The sequence below is a fragment of the Peromyscus maniculatus genome, chromosome 3 (assembly GCF_049852395.1).
Source record: "Peromyscus maniculatus bairdii isolate BWxNUB_F1_BW_parent chromosome 3, HU_Pman_BW_mat_3.1, whole genome shotgun sequence".
NCBI lineage: Eukaryota > Metazoa > Chordata > Mammalia > Rodentia > Cricetidae > Peromyscus > Peromyscus maniculatus.
Window position 1 is genome coordinate 50,158,506 of NC_134854.1, and position 15,583 is coordinate 50,174,088.

Genomic DNA, 15,583 nt, shown 5'->3' on the forward strand with positions numbered 1-15,583 from the left:
TCCAGCTACCTTTTTCGGCTTACGCCGCACACAAAGTTAAAAAGTAATACTGAAAAAAGAAACGAAAACTAAATAAAAAAAAGTTTCATCTCTCAAAAACCTCAAAGAAAGAACTTGGCATGATTTTGCTATAAAAAAAAAAATAAGTGACTCGGGATGTAGATATACTTTTAAACATCTCAAAATGTATACAAGCATTGAGTCATCACATAGTACCTCATTCATATTTTTAAGTTTAGTGTTTTCAAAGGATATTTTGCTAGGTATAGGAGCACAAACTTACAATCCCAGCACTTGGGAGGCTGAAGCAGCATGAATAGGTGTTTAAGAACAGCCTCAGCTATATGAAGCCTGCCTGGGTTACATGAGACCCTGTCTTTAAAAAACTTAATTAAAATTAAAATGCATTTTTCTGACTCTGCTGGCAGTGTACCAGTATGGGTCAGAATCTGCGCACGTCCAGTGCAGTAGGTAATTGTAAGATTTCATATTCGGAATCTATGGTTGTGCTGGGGAAAACACTAAGGAAGGGATCCACACCAAAGTCTACAGTGACATGAGCTATCCAGAAGCTTTTACTTGCACACCCGTCTCTCATCTGAGCTGCAAGTTCTTCAACTCCAAATCTCCCATCTGTGGTTCACCTCTAATTCACCCTGTGACCCACCCATCCCTTACTAGAGACAAGCACCTAACTAGCTCCTGCGATCTGAACCCCACAACTCACTCCTGCTGTTTAGTTATTTAGATAGATAACTAAATCTATCTAGGATGATGATGGATTTTTGTCTCTATCTGATCCATCTGTCCTAAATTCTTCTCCTGATTTTGACACAGAACACATGGAATGTGGGTGTCAAGTCATGTGGTCACCGGGAGGACATTTTGGTAGTAATTTCCATTTGCTGCTCTGTGAAAGTGTGGGAACATATGTGAGAGAAGGTAGGGGTGTGTGGAGATGGAGTCCAGACCAAGACCACAAAAAAGCAGTGAAGGCTACTGTGACAGTTGGAGGACTGAAAAATAGTCCTCAGGTGTAGCTGGCACCACTTCGGGAGCAAAGTTCTCGATTTTACCATTCTAGAAAGAATGTCTGAGAGTCTTATTAAAACTGTCCTCAACAGCACAGTTTTAGAAAAGTTCAGAAACAGAAACCCATGGCCAGGATCTGGAGCCCAGGTTAGCCTGCCAGCTCCAGTATGAGGCAAGTCAATGTCACAGGCAGATGAACTTCTGGAGATCTGAAAGAATGGATGAAAGAAATAGATGTGGGAGCAAGGATGTCCTGTTGGGTCTACCAAATAAACCAGCAACACAAGAATTATGGGCAAAGGGTGCCCCCTAGTGGAATGATCCTCCATTATCCACAGAGCCTTGCTTAGGTTGAAAATCCAGTTCAGACTTGGGCTTTCTATTCCAACATTTACTGAGCCCTAAATGTACATTTTAGACTCTTATATTTTTCTTAGGGGCTTGTTTTCTGAAAGATGAGTTCAAATTAGCACAACAGTGAATACACCTCTGATACAGAGGAAGTGGTGATCAATATGTCTCTATCTCTCTCTCTCTGCCCCCATCCCGTGTGAGTGTGTGTGTGTGTGTGTGTGTGTGTGTGTGTGTGTGTGTGTGTGTGTAGGTGTGTGTTAGCCTGTGTGTAGATTCTAGATATTGAACCCATGTTCTCAGGCTTTATCAACTAAGCTATTTCCTCAGTTCACCATGATTTGCTTTTTAAATATTTTCTTTAGGCACAATCCTCATGAGTTTTTCTGTAACTATTTTGACTAAACTGGTAACTGGCAAGAAAAAAATCTGCATTTAGTAGCTTTGAGCTGGGAAGTCTGACATGGAAAGGAGATTTTAGTTTTCTTTTATATTTATTTGCTATGTTGAATGGCACGTTGAAACAATGTTTTATTTAAAATAACATACTTAATACAAAATAGATTGGACTAATAAAGGGACACAAAGAACATACTAAGATTGGATTTGTGGGGTCAAAATGTGTGAGTAATAAAAACTTGGGCATCATAGAAGCAAGGGTATTTGTTTCAAGGGTGTGGTCCAGTGGTTCTCAACCTCCCTAATGCTGCGACCCTTTAATACAGTTCCTCTTGTTGTGGTGACGCCCAAGCATAAAATTAGTTTTGTTGCTACTTATAATTATAGTTTTGCTATTGTCATGAATCATAATGTAACAACCTGTGTTTTCTGGTGGTCTTAGGGGACCCCTGTGAAAGAGTCATTCGACCCCCGGAGGGGTAGCGACCCACAGATTAAGAACCACTGGTGTAGTTGGAGCTGCCCATTCAACAATTCAGCCCATGCTTATCTGAGCTCTTGGAATTTCTCTGGGTTTTAACCCAACCCTACTTTGGGAAGTGACACTGTCATCACATTCAACCTGCTTTTCACTATGCGTCTTGGGGAAAGAAAAGCTAATGCCTAGGAAATGTTTTCATGTTGCTCTGCTTCACGTTTTACTGAAGAGTCCACCTGGACTGTGTTGCTCAGTTTTCGCAGCTGCCTTCTGGGAGGGCCACATTGCTGCCTACATCCAACAGAATCAGAAACAGATGTGTAGGAGGATAAAAGACATCTTCCAAGCTCACCATGGAGGTCTCAAAGTCTGTGCTCTGAGCTCTCCAGGGCCTGGGGTTAAGCTACTGTATGGCTCAGGCAGAAAAAGAACAAATGGTCAATCAGGGAGAGTCCACTTCTTGCTAGGGCAACGGGGTGAGGGAGTCGGGGTAGAAAGGAAGAAGGCTGGGAAAGGCTCACAGAGGAGCAAGGGCTGGAAGGCAGGGCAGTCTGTGTATGTGGTTTTTGTTCCAATGCGCCAGCAGAGCCTACCACTGTGTCTCTACTGCAGGTGCAGTACAAGGTTCTGCCCTGGGTCATGTTGGCCACTTGTAGCCTCAGCTCCGTATCGGTGACTCGTGTGGCCAGATAATCAGCACCGGGGAGAGATTTGACTTCTTTGTCCCCAGAACTCCCCAGAGTGACCAGCCACTGTAGTGGCTGTTGGAGATCCTGCTGGTACCAGCTCATCCAGGGGTACTGGGAATTCTTCAAGATACAGCGCAGGGTCACAGCTTGACCACGTGCTACCAGACGCCACCTTGGCTTCTGCTCCAGCAAAGTTCCTGTGGAGTCTGAAACACAGACAAGCCGAGATGAAAGCAGAGAGACTGGGAAACCCCATGGGTAGCCAACTGAGCTAAATCCTGAAGAAAATCTGTTGAGTTACTCAGACACAAGGCTGCTGAGACCAGAAGCCTTGACCTGGGAGAGAAACTGTGCCAGATGACTGTCTTAAAGGAGTTAGGGGCAGCTTCTCTGGTTGCTAAGCTAAAGCGGCCTGCCTCTTTTCCTCTCCCTCCACTCTCTGGCTTCCTCATTGGCCATCTGACCTGTAGTCACAGAAGCCGTGAGTACACAGAGGCACAAGGTGGAAAACTGCCACATCCCTGACCCCTCAGGCTCTCTCCAGCAGAACATCAGGCAAGAGAAGAGGGTCCAAACCAGTACAGTGGCAATCAGAAGCTTAAGTCCTGGGGCTGACGTTCGAAGGGCGTGACTTCCTCAGGAAACCGACCATAGCTCATCTTTACTCTAAAATGCAAACCTCAAGCTGAAATTTTACACCCTTTCCTGTTATCTGAGCTTTGCTCTCTCTCCCACACCCCTGCACATCACACGCTCACCAAGTAACTCAGTGAGTGGCTGGGCCCGCCCTATACTGTCTCAGTGGTGATCAAATATTCCTGGAAGTGGTTTGAGTTTGAGACTCAGCTCTTTCAAGGGACTGAACTCTCTCCGTATAATCAAGTAATGGTAACAGAACTGAGCAAAGACATCTCTCACCTCCAAGCTTCAACTGCAGGCGGGGGCTACTGCAGGGTCATATTAGGGAGTAGGACAGAGGACATCCATCTCCAATTATCGGTCTGACTCTGGGAATACAAATGCAAAATAGAAATAAGAGCTTTGTCCAGAGTCAAAGAAAAGATTCCCCTTTTGGGAACTGACCTGGCAGAAATAAAGAAATTCTAAAGAGACACCTGTGCCTTTCACTCTGACTATCAGGCTATTGAAACAAAGAACCCCAAAGAAATGGGAATTTCCCCAGGAATCACATTCTGGGAGAAGGAAAAGACACCAGTCAGAGTGGGAATTTGTCTCCTGAAATGAGATTTCACAAAACTCTAACAAACCTAAGGAATGAGGTCGATGGTGGCCACGACCACAGTTTTACCTAGACTGCTTACCCTTGGCTTCCTCAATATCAATCTTACTTCAGAAACACCAACTGACTTGTGGAGTTCCCTGGGTATCTTCTTCCCTTTCCCAATGTGTCCACACTAAATAAACCTTTTTCTACTTTTCGTTATTGATTTGGCTCTTTTGATTGTCTTCTTGAGGACTGGTGAACAAAGCCAGCTTGGGGTACTGGCTTTTGTCATTTCTCAAACCTGGCCCAAATGGCTAACCGAGGTGCCTATTTAACTTAAGTGGACCTGGCCTCCAGGTCTCCCAGCATCCCTTAGTCCCTACCTGTTACAGGGTATGACTGGGATTTCACACCCCCTAAACTTTTCCAGCCCAGGGGCTGGGCTACCCTTCCCCAGCTGCCCTTCCCTGTATAATCCAGCCATTTTTGCTATCCAGCCTTTCCCCCTTTTGTCTACCCGTCACCCTCCCCCCTTCACCTCCCCTCACAAGGCCAGGCTCAGGGTCCTATTCACTCTGGACTCTCCCACATGTCTCTGCCTCTGGCTATGCACTCTCTATCTACAATAAAAATTTTCTCCATATTTTGGGAATAGCTGTGTCCTTTTTATTTCTTTTATCATTCAGCTTTGCCCCCCCAAGTTTGATAACATCCTCACCCTTTATTTTTCTAGAGCACTTACTTTCAAAAAAATGAGTTGTCCAAGCCTCTATAAATCTTTTTTTTTTTTTAAATTGAATAAGTTCCCTATGAGCCGTAAGAGCCAGGAAGAAGAGGATACAGATGAGATTCTTTGGGTCTGAAGTCACTGGCTCCTAGCTTTTCCCAGAAAGCCCTGTTTCTTTCCTCAGGCAGAGCTCTGATTAGCCAAACAGACTCCAGGACAAAAGACCCTGGGCTCTTCTCAGTTTGTCTATCCTAGCTCCCTCCTGACCTCTCTTCAGCCTAATCCTCTAATGAGATTGGGATCTGAGTGTCTCCTATACTCCTGTTATCTCCCTGGCTAACCTTCCTGCCTCTCAAGGTCAGTCCCTCCAGGGATCTGCCTTGTCCTCTCTTATCTTGCCCAGCTTGCACTACTGAGCCAGGTTAAGCCTCTTGCTTCCAGATCAGATGGCTAGCTAGCTCCTCCTGGCCTCTGCAGGACCAGTGTTGGAGGTCATGGTTGCCTCCTAGGGACTTTTTTCCACCACCACCCCCAACTACATTCTAATCACTACTCAAGCGCACACAACAGTAGCTAACAGCTTTAGCAGTTTTGAGCTCAATGGGCAATTCAAAGACTTTTCATGCACATAGGAAAAATATACACAGCTCAGAGAGTGTCGTCTTGCCCTTCTTTGGACTGGACTTCTGTGTGTAGGTGTGTTGTCCAGCACATGTCTTCTCTGCTGTCTAGTAAAGGTCAAGCAATCGGGGTCTGGTAGAAGGATGTATCTGCCCAGGTCAGCTATGTCAGACACCAGGAGACAGTAGGCCTTGCAGAGTGTGGATTTCTGTTCTTTCTGAGAAGCAATGAGTGAGCAAATGACACTAATGTCCTCCACCATGACACAGGGTCATGGCAAAGCACTCAGGGGCTTGCTGTCCTGGGAGTGTCCATGGCTTGAGGAAATCATGGACATTGTGAGGATGAGGCAGGCTTCCTTGTAGTCTCCCCATGCCCCTGGACCGCTGACAGGGTGTGGGGCCATGACCTGCAGGTGCTACCCCCTCTCACTCACTTATCTAAAAATTAAATGAACAAATGGTCATGCAATTAAGCAGGCCTGGCGTTTCATTCTGCTCTGTTATTCAAATCTTCCCTTCGTGCTTTCTGTGGTTTCTATAACACGAAGGCACTTGAAAGAGCGGAAACTTGGCTGAGCCTGGAGGGCAGACTAACTGAATTGTGATTTCTTTGAAAAGCGACTCATGTTTGTGGCTACAGGAGGGGTATGCACAAAGCATCCCACGGGCCAATTCATAGCCGTTTCTCCTTTTCTCCCTCTTCATACCCCCTCCCCCATTCTCGCTCCTCTGTATGAATTGCTGAAATCAAAGCTGCCCCAGGCTTGTCCATCTAGAAGTCTTTCACCTCTAAATGTTCTTCCTAGGATTAGTAGCACAGGTTCCTTACAGGAGACTGAAACCACAGCTTTCCTCTCAGGCTAAGACCTCCCTCATGCACTGTACCACTTCCCCCATTCTACATGTGGACACGGTGGACAAAGGCCATAAAACTGGAGAAGGGGAGGCTGCAGTCCAGAAGAATATTATTTACTAAGGGTATTAGTGGGGTAGATGTGGAGGAATGGGGTGGGGCTGAGAACCTCCTTGACTCTACAGGTTCTCACTGAGCATGACCCTGCCAAGGAGTAGGTATGGAAGACTGCATGACTCTCTTGATAATTCCATTAGGTCCCTGACTTAAGGTGAGACAATCCCACTCTGTGTCCTCCCTGGATACTTCTGGCTCAAGTTATGTAAGTGGCACCACTCTGTACACAGTAGATAATCAGATCAGAAGAGGCCTATTCTTTCCCTCCTCCATGGCACAGTGCCAAACACAAGTAGAGATACATATAAGTCCAGAGCTCTTTAGTGTCATTCTTCAGGGAAGATGCTCCGGGCCCTGGCAGCCATGGCCTGTGTTCTCCTCTTCAGACTTTTCTTACTTTTGGTCCTGGTAGCCTTTTCACAAGGCAAGCGCCTGGGCCCTACATCTCCCCTCCGTTATTCCAGGTTTCTGGATCCTTCCCATTCTGTTTTTCTGCGCTGGGACTTTGACTATGAGACTGAGATCATCACATTTGAGCTCCAAGTTCAAACAACTGGCTGGGTTGGCCTGGGCATCACAAATCGCTACACCTTTGTAGGAAGTGATCTGGTAGTTGGAGGAGTCCTTCCTGATGGCAATGTCTACTTCTCGGTAAGTCTGGGAATGAGTAACTTCTTGAGTTAGGTTGAGGATGGCTCCATATCCATTGTCTCCAACTTCCACCCCGAAGATGAGCTCCTTCTCTGGGTTGAGGAAGGCTGTGTCTAGAAAAGAATTTCATTCTCCAACATACCCAAATGCACTGAATGCCAGTTGACTGTTTATCTCTCCCTACAAAGATGTTCCACCATTGTAATTTATGTCATTTAGGCCACTTGTCTGTTAAGACTTTTAAGAAAGAAGAAGTTTTATACTGAAATTGTCTAATATGACTTATCTGCTATGAGCAGAGGAAAAGCAGATCACTGGAGAAAATTCAAAGCTATAAGAGAAAGTCTCTGTATTCAATATCCTTTAGGCCCACTCAGGTAGACGTCAGTATGAAATTGTCTGATAATAGCAATGATAGCAAGAGAAGCAATTTTAGCATTGTTCCAAACTATCTTCATTTTAAAGCCCATAGCATCGCTGAGGTGGATTACTATAACCCAGTAGTCCTCAACCATGCTAAAGCTGCAACCCTTTAATAAAGTTCCTCATATTGTGGTGGCCTCCAACCATAAAATTATTTTTGTTGAAACTTCATAATTTAACTTTGCTCCTATTACAAATTTTAATGTAAATATCTGGTATGCAGCCCCTGTGAAAGGGTTGTTCAATGTCCAAAGGGGTCACAACCCACAGGTTGAGAACTGCTGCTATAATCTGCCTTTTACAAATGAAGTAATAGCTCACTTGTCTTCCAAAACTTACACATTCTAAGCTCACAATCACTGTTCTGAACTGCACTTATACAGGATAGTGCTCATCACAGTATAAGAAAATGTATAATCAGAGCCTCATTCGAGAAAGGATGAAATGTACTGATCATTCAGAGAACAAGCTGGCCTCTAAAGGCTTCAATGAAGGATTATTAAATTTTATGAAGCTAAGATTTAAAGTGAGAATAATAAAGTCAGGTGGTGAAACTCCAGCAGACATGCTCTGTCCCCTCTGAAAACACACCCATTTGTGCAATGAAAGTAGCTGGCTTCTGTCATGTTAGCATACACCTGCTGCCCCAAATCCTAATTGCTTGGGATCCTGGTTCTTACTTCTTAATGATGACTGAACCCCAGGATCAGCACCTTCTGGACGAAGATACTCTAGAACAGGATGGGAGCCAGGATGCTGAACTACTAAAGCTCACAGAAGATTCTGTCTCTACTACCATGCGCTTTTCCAGACCCTTCAGATCCTGTGACCCACATGACCATGACATTACGGTAATATGTGGAAAAGAGAAAAATTTTAGCCACAAACAGCTTCCCCAAGGAAGATATAGTCACCTCAATTCATGCAGCCAGTCACAAATTCATGGGACTATTATCCTTTAGTCTTCCTGGGTACTGTCCAATTGTATCACTTCTTGAATACTCTAATCACTAATTGGCATGGTCCCACCCAATGGCTAAGTGCCCGTTCTCTTCTCCCCCTCTTAAAGGACTCTAACCAATTCCATTGAACATCAGTGTTTGGATTTCAAGATTGGTTCAACCCTCTTATTCTGCAGGTGTAAAATAGCCGAAGAGGAAACATGGAAAGGGGTTAAGCATGACAAATGAGTTAACCTCAGAGATAGAACTAAAGCCAAACTATTCTTGTCTCAAGTTATTCTCATTCCACTGTGTAGATACGTGGTACATATAGAACCCTGGCTGTAGGTATATACAAGGTGCTTTTGAGTATTGGGCCTTCAATGCTCATGGTACCCCTAGAGTGACACCATGAGGGTCCTGGCTGCCTATGGCCTAGATGACGTACCAAAGATGAATCGGGAGCGTACTTTTGTCAAATCAATCTTCTTGCTACAAATGCTACAATACGACGATGAAGATGCCCCTGAGGACACCATTATCTATGATTTGAAGATCAGTAATGTAAGACCTCCACCACACCACCCGTCTGCCTCCACCTGTTTCTATCCCCCTGCTCATTCCAGACCCCTCACCTTGCACCCACCCAATACCCACACATTCCTTAGAATAAGTGACTATGAGTCCCCTTGGCTCTGTGAGGAGTACCAATCTAGCCCTAAAGTGAACCCTGCTCCCTAGACTGTCCACTCCCCTGCTTCGGGGGATCCTCATTCCCATTCCCCCCAGCTTGTGTGCACCTTTCCCCAGTTCCTCATTCCAGAGGATGACACCACGTATGCCTGCACCTTCCTCCCGCTCCCTATTGTCAGCAAGAAGCATCACATCTACAAGGTATGTGAACCAGATGATAAAGTCTGCCAAGGCAGGCACTGGAGCAAAGTGATGGGCATGTTGGAGTCAGGAGGTTCAAGAGGTTGCTGTGAGGAGAAAACAGGGAAGGAGATGTGGGGTAATGCCAGGTGGATTTTTGTAGGGTGGGAAACTACAAAATGTTCTAGGCCAAAACTATAACTGCCAACACTATTTTGTTTATGTGGATGAGATTCTGACAGAGGATAGTAATTAATAAGATTTTGAAAAGAACAATTTCAGGTCCCGTCAAATGATCCAGAATGGTTCTCTTTTAGCAATGGGGTGGTCAGAGCAAGGAAGTGTTGTGGCCATGCAGTCAGAAAGAAAGAAAATTCAAGCCAGAATAAACACAAACTCATTCATCTACTTTGCATTTAAGTGTTTTTAATTTAGGTCGAGTACAAGAATATAATTTGATAAGTTTCACAATATAGGGGGCCATTTTCAAAAAAATGGATTTCAAAGGGTGTGAATACATACATGCAAATTGTAAATTGACTGAGGTCACTAAAGAAAGTCAGAACCCTTGGAGTGCCTCTGGTAACTTAGCACTGTGAGCTGTGCTCCTAAGAAACGAATATAAAGAGATGAAGGTTGAGAGAAGAGTCCAATAGAGTTTAGAGAAGATGATATATTTCAGGGAGAGGGACAGATGAGGAGGAACTCAGAGAAGTGGAGAATGGCATAGCTATGGCAGGGGCTAGAGGAGGAATGGGGAGGATAAGAATGTGACAGAAAATCTTGACTATTGTCTACCTTCCCTTCTCTGTTCAGTTTGAACCCATGCTGGTGGAACGCAACGAGACAATGGTGCATCACATCCTCGTGTATGCATGTGGCAATGCTAGCGTGCTCCCCACAGGCATTGGGGAATGCTACGGGTCAGATCCCGCCTTCTCCCTCTGTTCTCATGTCATCGCAGGATGGGCTGTTGGGGGCCTTGTGAGTCCTGAGATGGAGGCATTTTGTGACAAGGGGGTGCATGCTGTTAGGCAATGGGCTAATGGGAGACCCGGGGGTATAAAAGTTCTGAAAGAAATTTTAGAAAACCAGGGAAGAGCCAGAGGTTGGATCCAAGCATCTTGTCTCTAGGCTTTCAAACATCACCGCCATGTTTTTCCTCTCTCCACAGAGTTATCAGTTTCCAGATGATGTAGGTATCTCTATTGGAACCCCCTTGGACCCTCAGTGGATTCGACTGGAGGTTCACTACAGCAATTTTCAGAACCATCCTGGTAAGTATCCAAGGGACTTACAGGAAAGCAGCTGGTGGAGTCAATTGGTATTTCTGGATATGGGGGAACATGTGGCATACATGTTGGATCCTTTTAGTAACAGACTATTCCAGCTTTCCTGAACATTGTGACCTATTCCCAACCTCTGAGGAGAGTATTTCTTTCTATTCCAGGTATATATGATACCTCGGGGATGCGGTTGTACTACACTTCACACCTTCGCAAATATGACATGGGAGTCCTCCAGCTGGGCATCTCGGTTTTCCCTATTCACTTTATACCCCCGGGTGCTGAGGCTTTCTTGTCCTATGGGCTATGCAAAACAGAGAAGTTTGAAGAGGTGAAGCTGAGAGACATACATTCTTTGAGGTTCCTTGTTCTCCAGCAGATTTCTGGTCTAATCACTAAACTCACAAGCCTGAGCCACAGATTTGAAGAATGATTGAAGCCTGGTGTTCAGAAAGAAAGTGACGAGCAGAAATCATGCAAGAGAGGAATGAGTCAGGGTTTTAGAGGCAATAAGGACAGGGTGGGTCAGTGGAAATAGGAGAGTGAGTGGGAACATCTGGAAGGGGGGTGGACAGAACATAGTGGTCAGAAGGCAGGGAAAGAGGCGAGCATGACAGAGCCAATGAAGTCATGACTTCAGAGCAGCAGTGGCTGCATGCAATGAGCCAGCTCAAGACTGGTCCTATCACCTGTCAGCCATGGATCAGGGCTTATGGGGTGGGTCCTGCCTTTCCCTGCTAAGCTAATGACTTCTGATGGGTCATCGGAGAAAGACGGTCATTATGTATTCACTGAAGACCCCAGCTGGATCCAACAGATAGTCCCAAGCCCATGGTCACACAGGTGATCCTGGTTAAACTCAATGAGTACCCCACAAAAAAAAAAAAAACAAATATCAAAATTGTGAATATGAGACAGGGGCTTGTAGGGAAGAGGGTGAGTATTAGGGTTAGCAAGGAAATTAGAATGGGGAATATATCAGAATACACTTCATACATGAAATTGTTAAAGAAAAACATCAATAAAATTTAAAGACAAAAAATTAAGAGAGCAACTCTCAATCAGACCAAGAAGAAGATGGTATCAAGCATGAGGAAAAGAAAAATAAAGCTAGAGGTCATAGTTCTTGACCAATCCGGTATGCCTTCTCTGTGTTACAGATGAATGGGGCCCCAGTACCCGACATATACGTATATGGCTACCTGATCCATACCCACTTAGCTGGGCGCTCCCTGCAAGCTGTGCAATACAGGTAACAGAAAGACTAAAACCTTTCCTTCTGTGTATGGGAACAGCTACAGATTCTGCATATTATATCTGGCTGAGAATGAGTAGCTGGACTAGAGATGAGTGGAAGAGGCTGTGGAAGAAGAATCTTTTGTGTTTATTTCATGGGCTATTTGCATTCACAGGACAAACCCACATACTGCATCTTTAATGGTTGGGCCTCATTGCTTCATCTTCTCAGTTCTGCCTTTCTGTTCTTCTCTCCCTCTAGAAATGGAACCCAACTCCAAATAATATGCAAAGATTACTCTTATGACTTCAATCTGCAAGAGACTCGAGATTTACCTCATCCTGCAGTGATCAAGCCGGTGGGAACCTGAGAGGGGGCAATGGCTGGAGCAAAGGGGGAAGCAGGATCATAGCTCATTGTTAGCCCACAAAAGTTTAAGGCTGTACCAGTTCCTCTTTGACTTACCCTTGGCTCCCATGTCTCACTGTGAATAGGGGGATGAGCTGCTGATAGAATGTAACTACCAGACGCTGGATCGTGACTCCATGACTTTTGTAAGTGTCTTTCTCCACAGCGATGTCAATGACTATGACTATAGCCCGAGAAGAGAGATGCATCCTGGCTTTAACTATCTAATAACTGATTGTTTCAGCTTATGCCTTTTTCTCTTCTGTGAGACTTTTCACGTTCTTAACTTCCATGCATCCAAGATAGGGAGAGATTCCCTACACTTTCTGTCACTGACCCATGAAGACCATGAAAGGATGTGTTATGGTATCTCTGTCTCTCACCTCCTTCAGGGAGGGATTTGAGCTGGGAAGAGGTCTTGAAGCACACGAGATGCTGTCCTGCCTACAACTATCAGACAACAGGGTCAAGCTGTCAAATTATTTGCAGGTCAATTAGAGAAGGGAATAGATTGGGATTTGTTATATGTAATCAACTAATTTGTCATCAAATAAATTATTATCAAAAGACAGTAAGATGCTACTGGAGTTCATTGACTAGGCAGATGAGAGAGTACAAGATACATATTATAGTATACTATATTATACTATGTTACGTTATATTATATTAATTATATTATATAAACAAATGATATGGAGCTGTAGAGAGAGAGAGAGAGAGAGAGAGAGAGAGAGAGATTGCAATACAGGCAGGTGAATGTCTGACACTAAGTGCAAAGCAGGGAGTCTACTCCAAACCAAGGTGGGGTGGGGGGTGTAGCAGTGGAGATGTAGAGAACAAGGGAGATATGTGGAGTGTTTTTTAGAAACAATATCAATACTTGTTCCATGACTGGAAATAGAAGAAAGGAAAGGAAGAGGTGGTAAGGCACAGAGAGCTGAACTCTTGTGTTTGGGAAGAGAAAGAGCTCTCTGGAAGAGTGACAGCCTTTACAATTTGTTGCTTGCCTTTTCCCTCTCTGCATGCTTTTGTATCCTTGTCTCTCCCTCTCTCACCTTCTCCAGGGAGGTGCCAGCACCATTAATGAGATGTGCCTCGTCTTCTTCTTCTACTATCCCAGAATTAACATCTCCAGTTGCCTGGGATACCCGGACATTATCTATGTAACCAATGAGTTGGGGGAAGAAGCATCAGAGTAAGTCATTCTAGAAGCTAAAACCCACAAGTGTGGGAAGAGACCTTGAAAGGACCTGGGGAAGGAGCAAAAGGAGTCTCATTCATTCCTCCTGGGCTGGTGAGCTAGGAGCCCTCAGTGGGTGGTCACTCATCCCCTGCAAATCCTCACCCTTGCTCCTTTTAGTGTTGGTTCAAAAAGCTCTGAACACAAGAGTTTTGTAAGAAAGCTTCTGTGTCAGTAAGGGCATTCAGAGGAGCAGATGACAACTGACCCTTGAAAGTCAGATCCCTTATGTACAAATTACTATCTTTCCAGCTGCACTTAAAAACCCTTAACACTCATGTCCCAACCTTTAAGTAAGTGCCCACTCTTATAGACTCTAACAAGAGGCAGGGAAAATATCTTTCTTAACAGGCACACACGTACAACTTAAGGGTAATTGCAAGTTCTCTGAAGTCAACCCAACCCACCTTTCAGACCCTATGTCATCTACATGAAGATCCACATCTGTAAAGAACAGCCTCTTTTCAATGTCCTAAGTTCTCTCTGATGTGTTTCTCTTACCAAACTTACTAAGAATGACAGCTTAGTTCTACAATGTTCCGTGTAGTTTATACCAGCATGGAATACATGCTAGCAAAAATGAAGGTGCTTTTCAACCTATTTTGTGAGAGAGGCATGTCAATGCCGATTACTGCCATGTCCCTGTCCTAACTCTACTATTCACAGGAATCCTATGGAGAACCTGATGGTCCTGAATAATGTTGAATGGACTCCAGAGAACATTAAGAAAGCTGAGAAAGCTTGCAAGGAGTCCCAGCAGACAGTGTTGATTAAGACCATTGATGTGCGTGTCCCAGGAGAGACCACCCTGCAAGGCTGGGGGATGGTATTAGGCAAGAGGAAGGAAGATGGAAGCAAATGACAATAATAGGAACCCTGAATTGGGGGAGGGAGCCTGAGGACGCAGAAAGGCAAGCCATCGCTGCCCTGCATTGTAGAGGTGGTTGGAGCATCTCAGTTAGCCTGGAGGATGGGGATGATAGAGTAAAATTTCAAGGAAAGAAACAAAAAGAGGAATATTTCTGAATTTGCTCATTTGTCCCATCTCCTGCAGGAGGAAGTAGAAAATACAACAGGTTGGATTCCTGATATTATCCCAACTCCTCGAGGGCCGTGCTTAGAGTCCTCTGGAGGTAAAGTGGAACCTCAGGACAAGACCCCTGCAGGCTTCAGGGCTGCACCAATGGCCCTCTCTGGCTCCAGTACTGCTACCCTGAGGAACCTGACCCTGGTTGCTATCTTGTTCCTGCAGGGTACACTCTCATGGCTCCTTGCCATGCTGCAGACTGGGGTATGATTCTGTCTCCTTATGCCACCTACTCCCTTATCATGAACTATAGAAACAACCCCCGATATGACCCCTCTAAATGACCTCTGTCTGTGCCACTTCCCATAAACCAAACCATGACACTGAAGGCTCTCAGGTTTTGTCCACAATCACTGTTCAAGTTATTCTTAAAGCTTCAGAACCATTGATATGATCACATGTTTTCTAAGAAAGTCTGCCTCCAAGTCTGAGTGTTAGATGATGGATTCACTCTCTAAGAATTCTAGTGTGCTGCTTTCTCTCAAATTGATGCTATGAGTAGGATGGGACTTGAGTGCAAAGGGAGAGCATTGTAAATCCCTTGGCATGTGCATGGCCATGGGAAAAGCTATTACTTCTCTTTTCTAATGGTATTTTGTAACCAGTTCTTTCTGAGGCAATGTGAGTATGCTATAAGTATACTCAAGAGTAAAGGGCAGTTTTTCATAAAGGCAGGGCTTCTGTGTACATAGGGAGAAATTTTTGAAGTATCACATTAAAGAGAATTCAACTTGCTTCCTTTGGCAATCTCTTTCATTTGTGTCTTTGGCCCATGAGAAGCAGCTTGGAAGCCTCTTGAATTGCCAGGTTAAAGCATCTGGAGGCTTTGGTTGCCCTTAATATAACATTTTTATTGCTTATCCATCCATATGTTATATTGTCACTTGTAAATCATTCAGTGTGAAGAGCCTGTCTGGGAAGGATTGTGAATTGAGCTGTGAGG

The 15,583-nt window shown here is 44.6% G+C and overlaps 1 protein-coding gene across 1 annotated transcript; it reads left to right on the forward strand.

Moving 5' to 3' along the window:
* Window positions 1-6,825: 6,825 nt before the first annotated feature.
* LOC102908219 (DBH-like monooxygenase protein 2) lies at window positions 6,826-15,375 on the forward strand. Its single transcript, XM_006997105.3, has 13 exons — window positions 6,826-7,145; window positions 8,273-8,419; window positions 8,912-9,073; window positions 9,320-9,403; window positions 10,199-10,366; window positions 10,557-10,659; window positions 10,833-10,999; window positions 11,829-11,920; window positions 12,167-12,263; window positions 12,400-12,459; window positions 13,378-13,508; window positions 14,220-14,337; window positions 14,608-15,375. Exons 1-13 carry the CDS (start codon window positions 6,837-6,839, stop codon window positions 14,848-14,850), a joined length of 1,881 nt encoding a protein of 626 aa, XP_006997167.2. The 5' UTR covers window positions 6,826-6,836; the 3' UTR covers window positions 14,851-15,375.
* The last annotated feature ends 208 nt before the right edge of the window (window positions 15,376-15,583 follow it).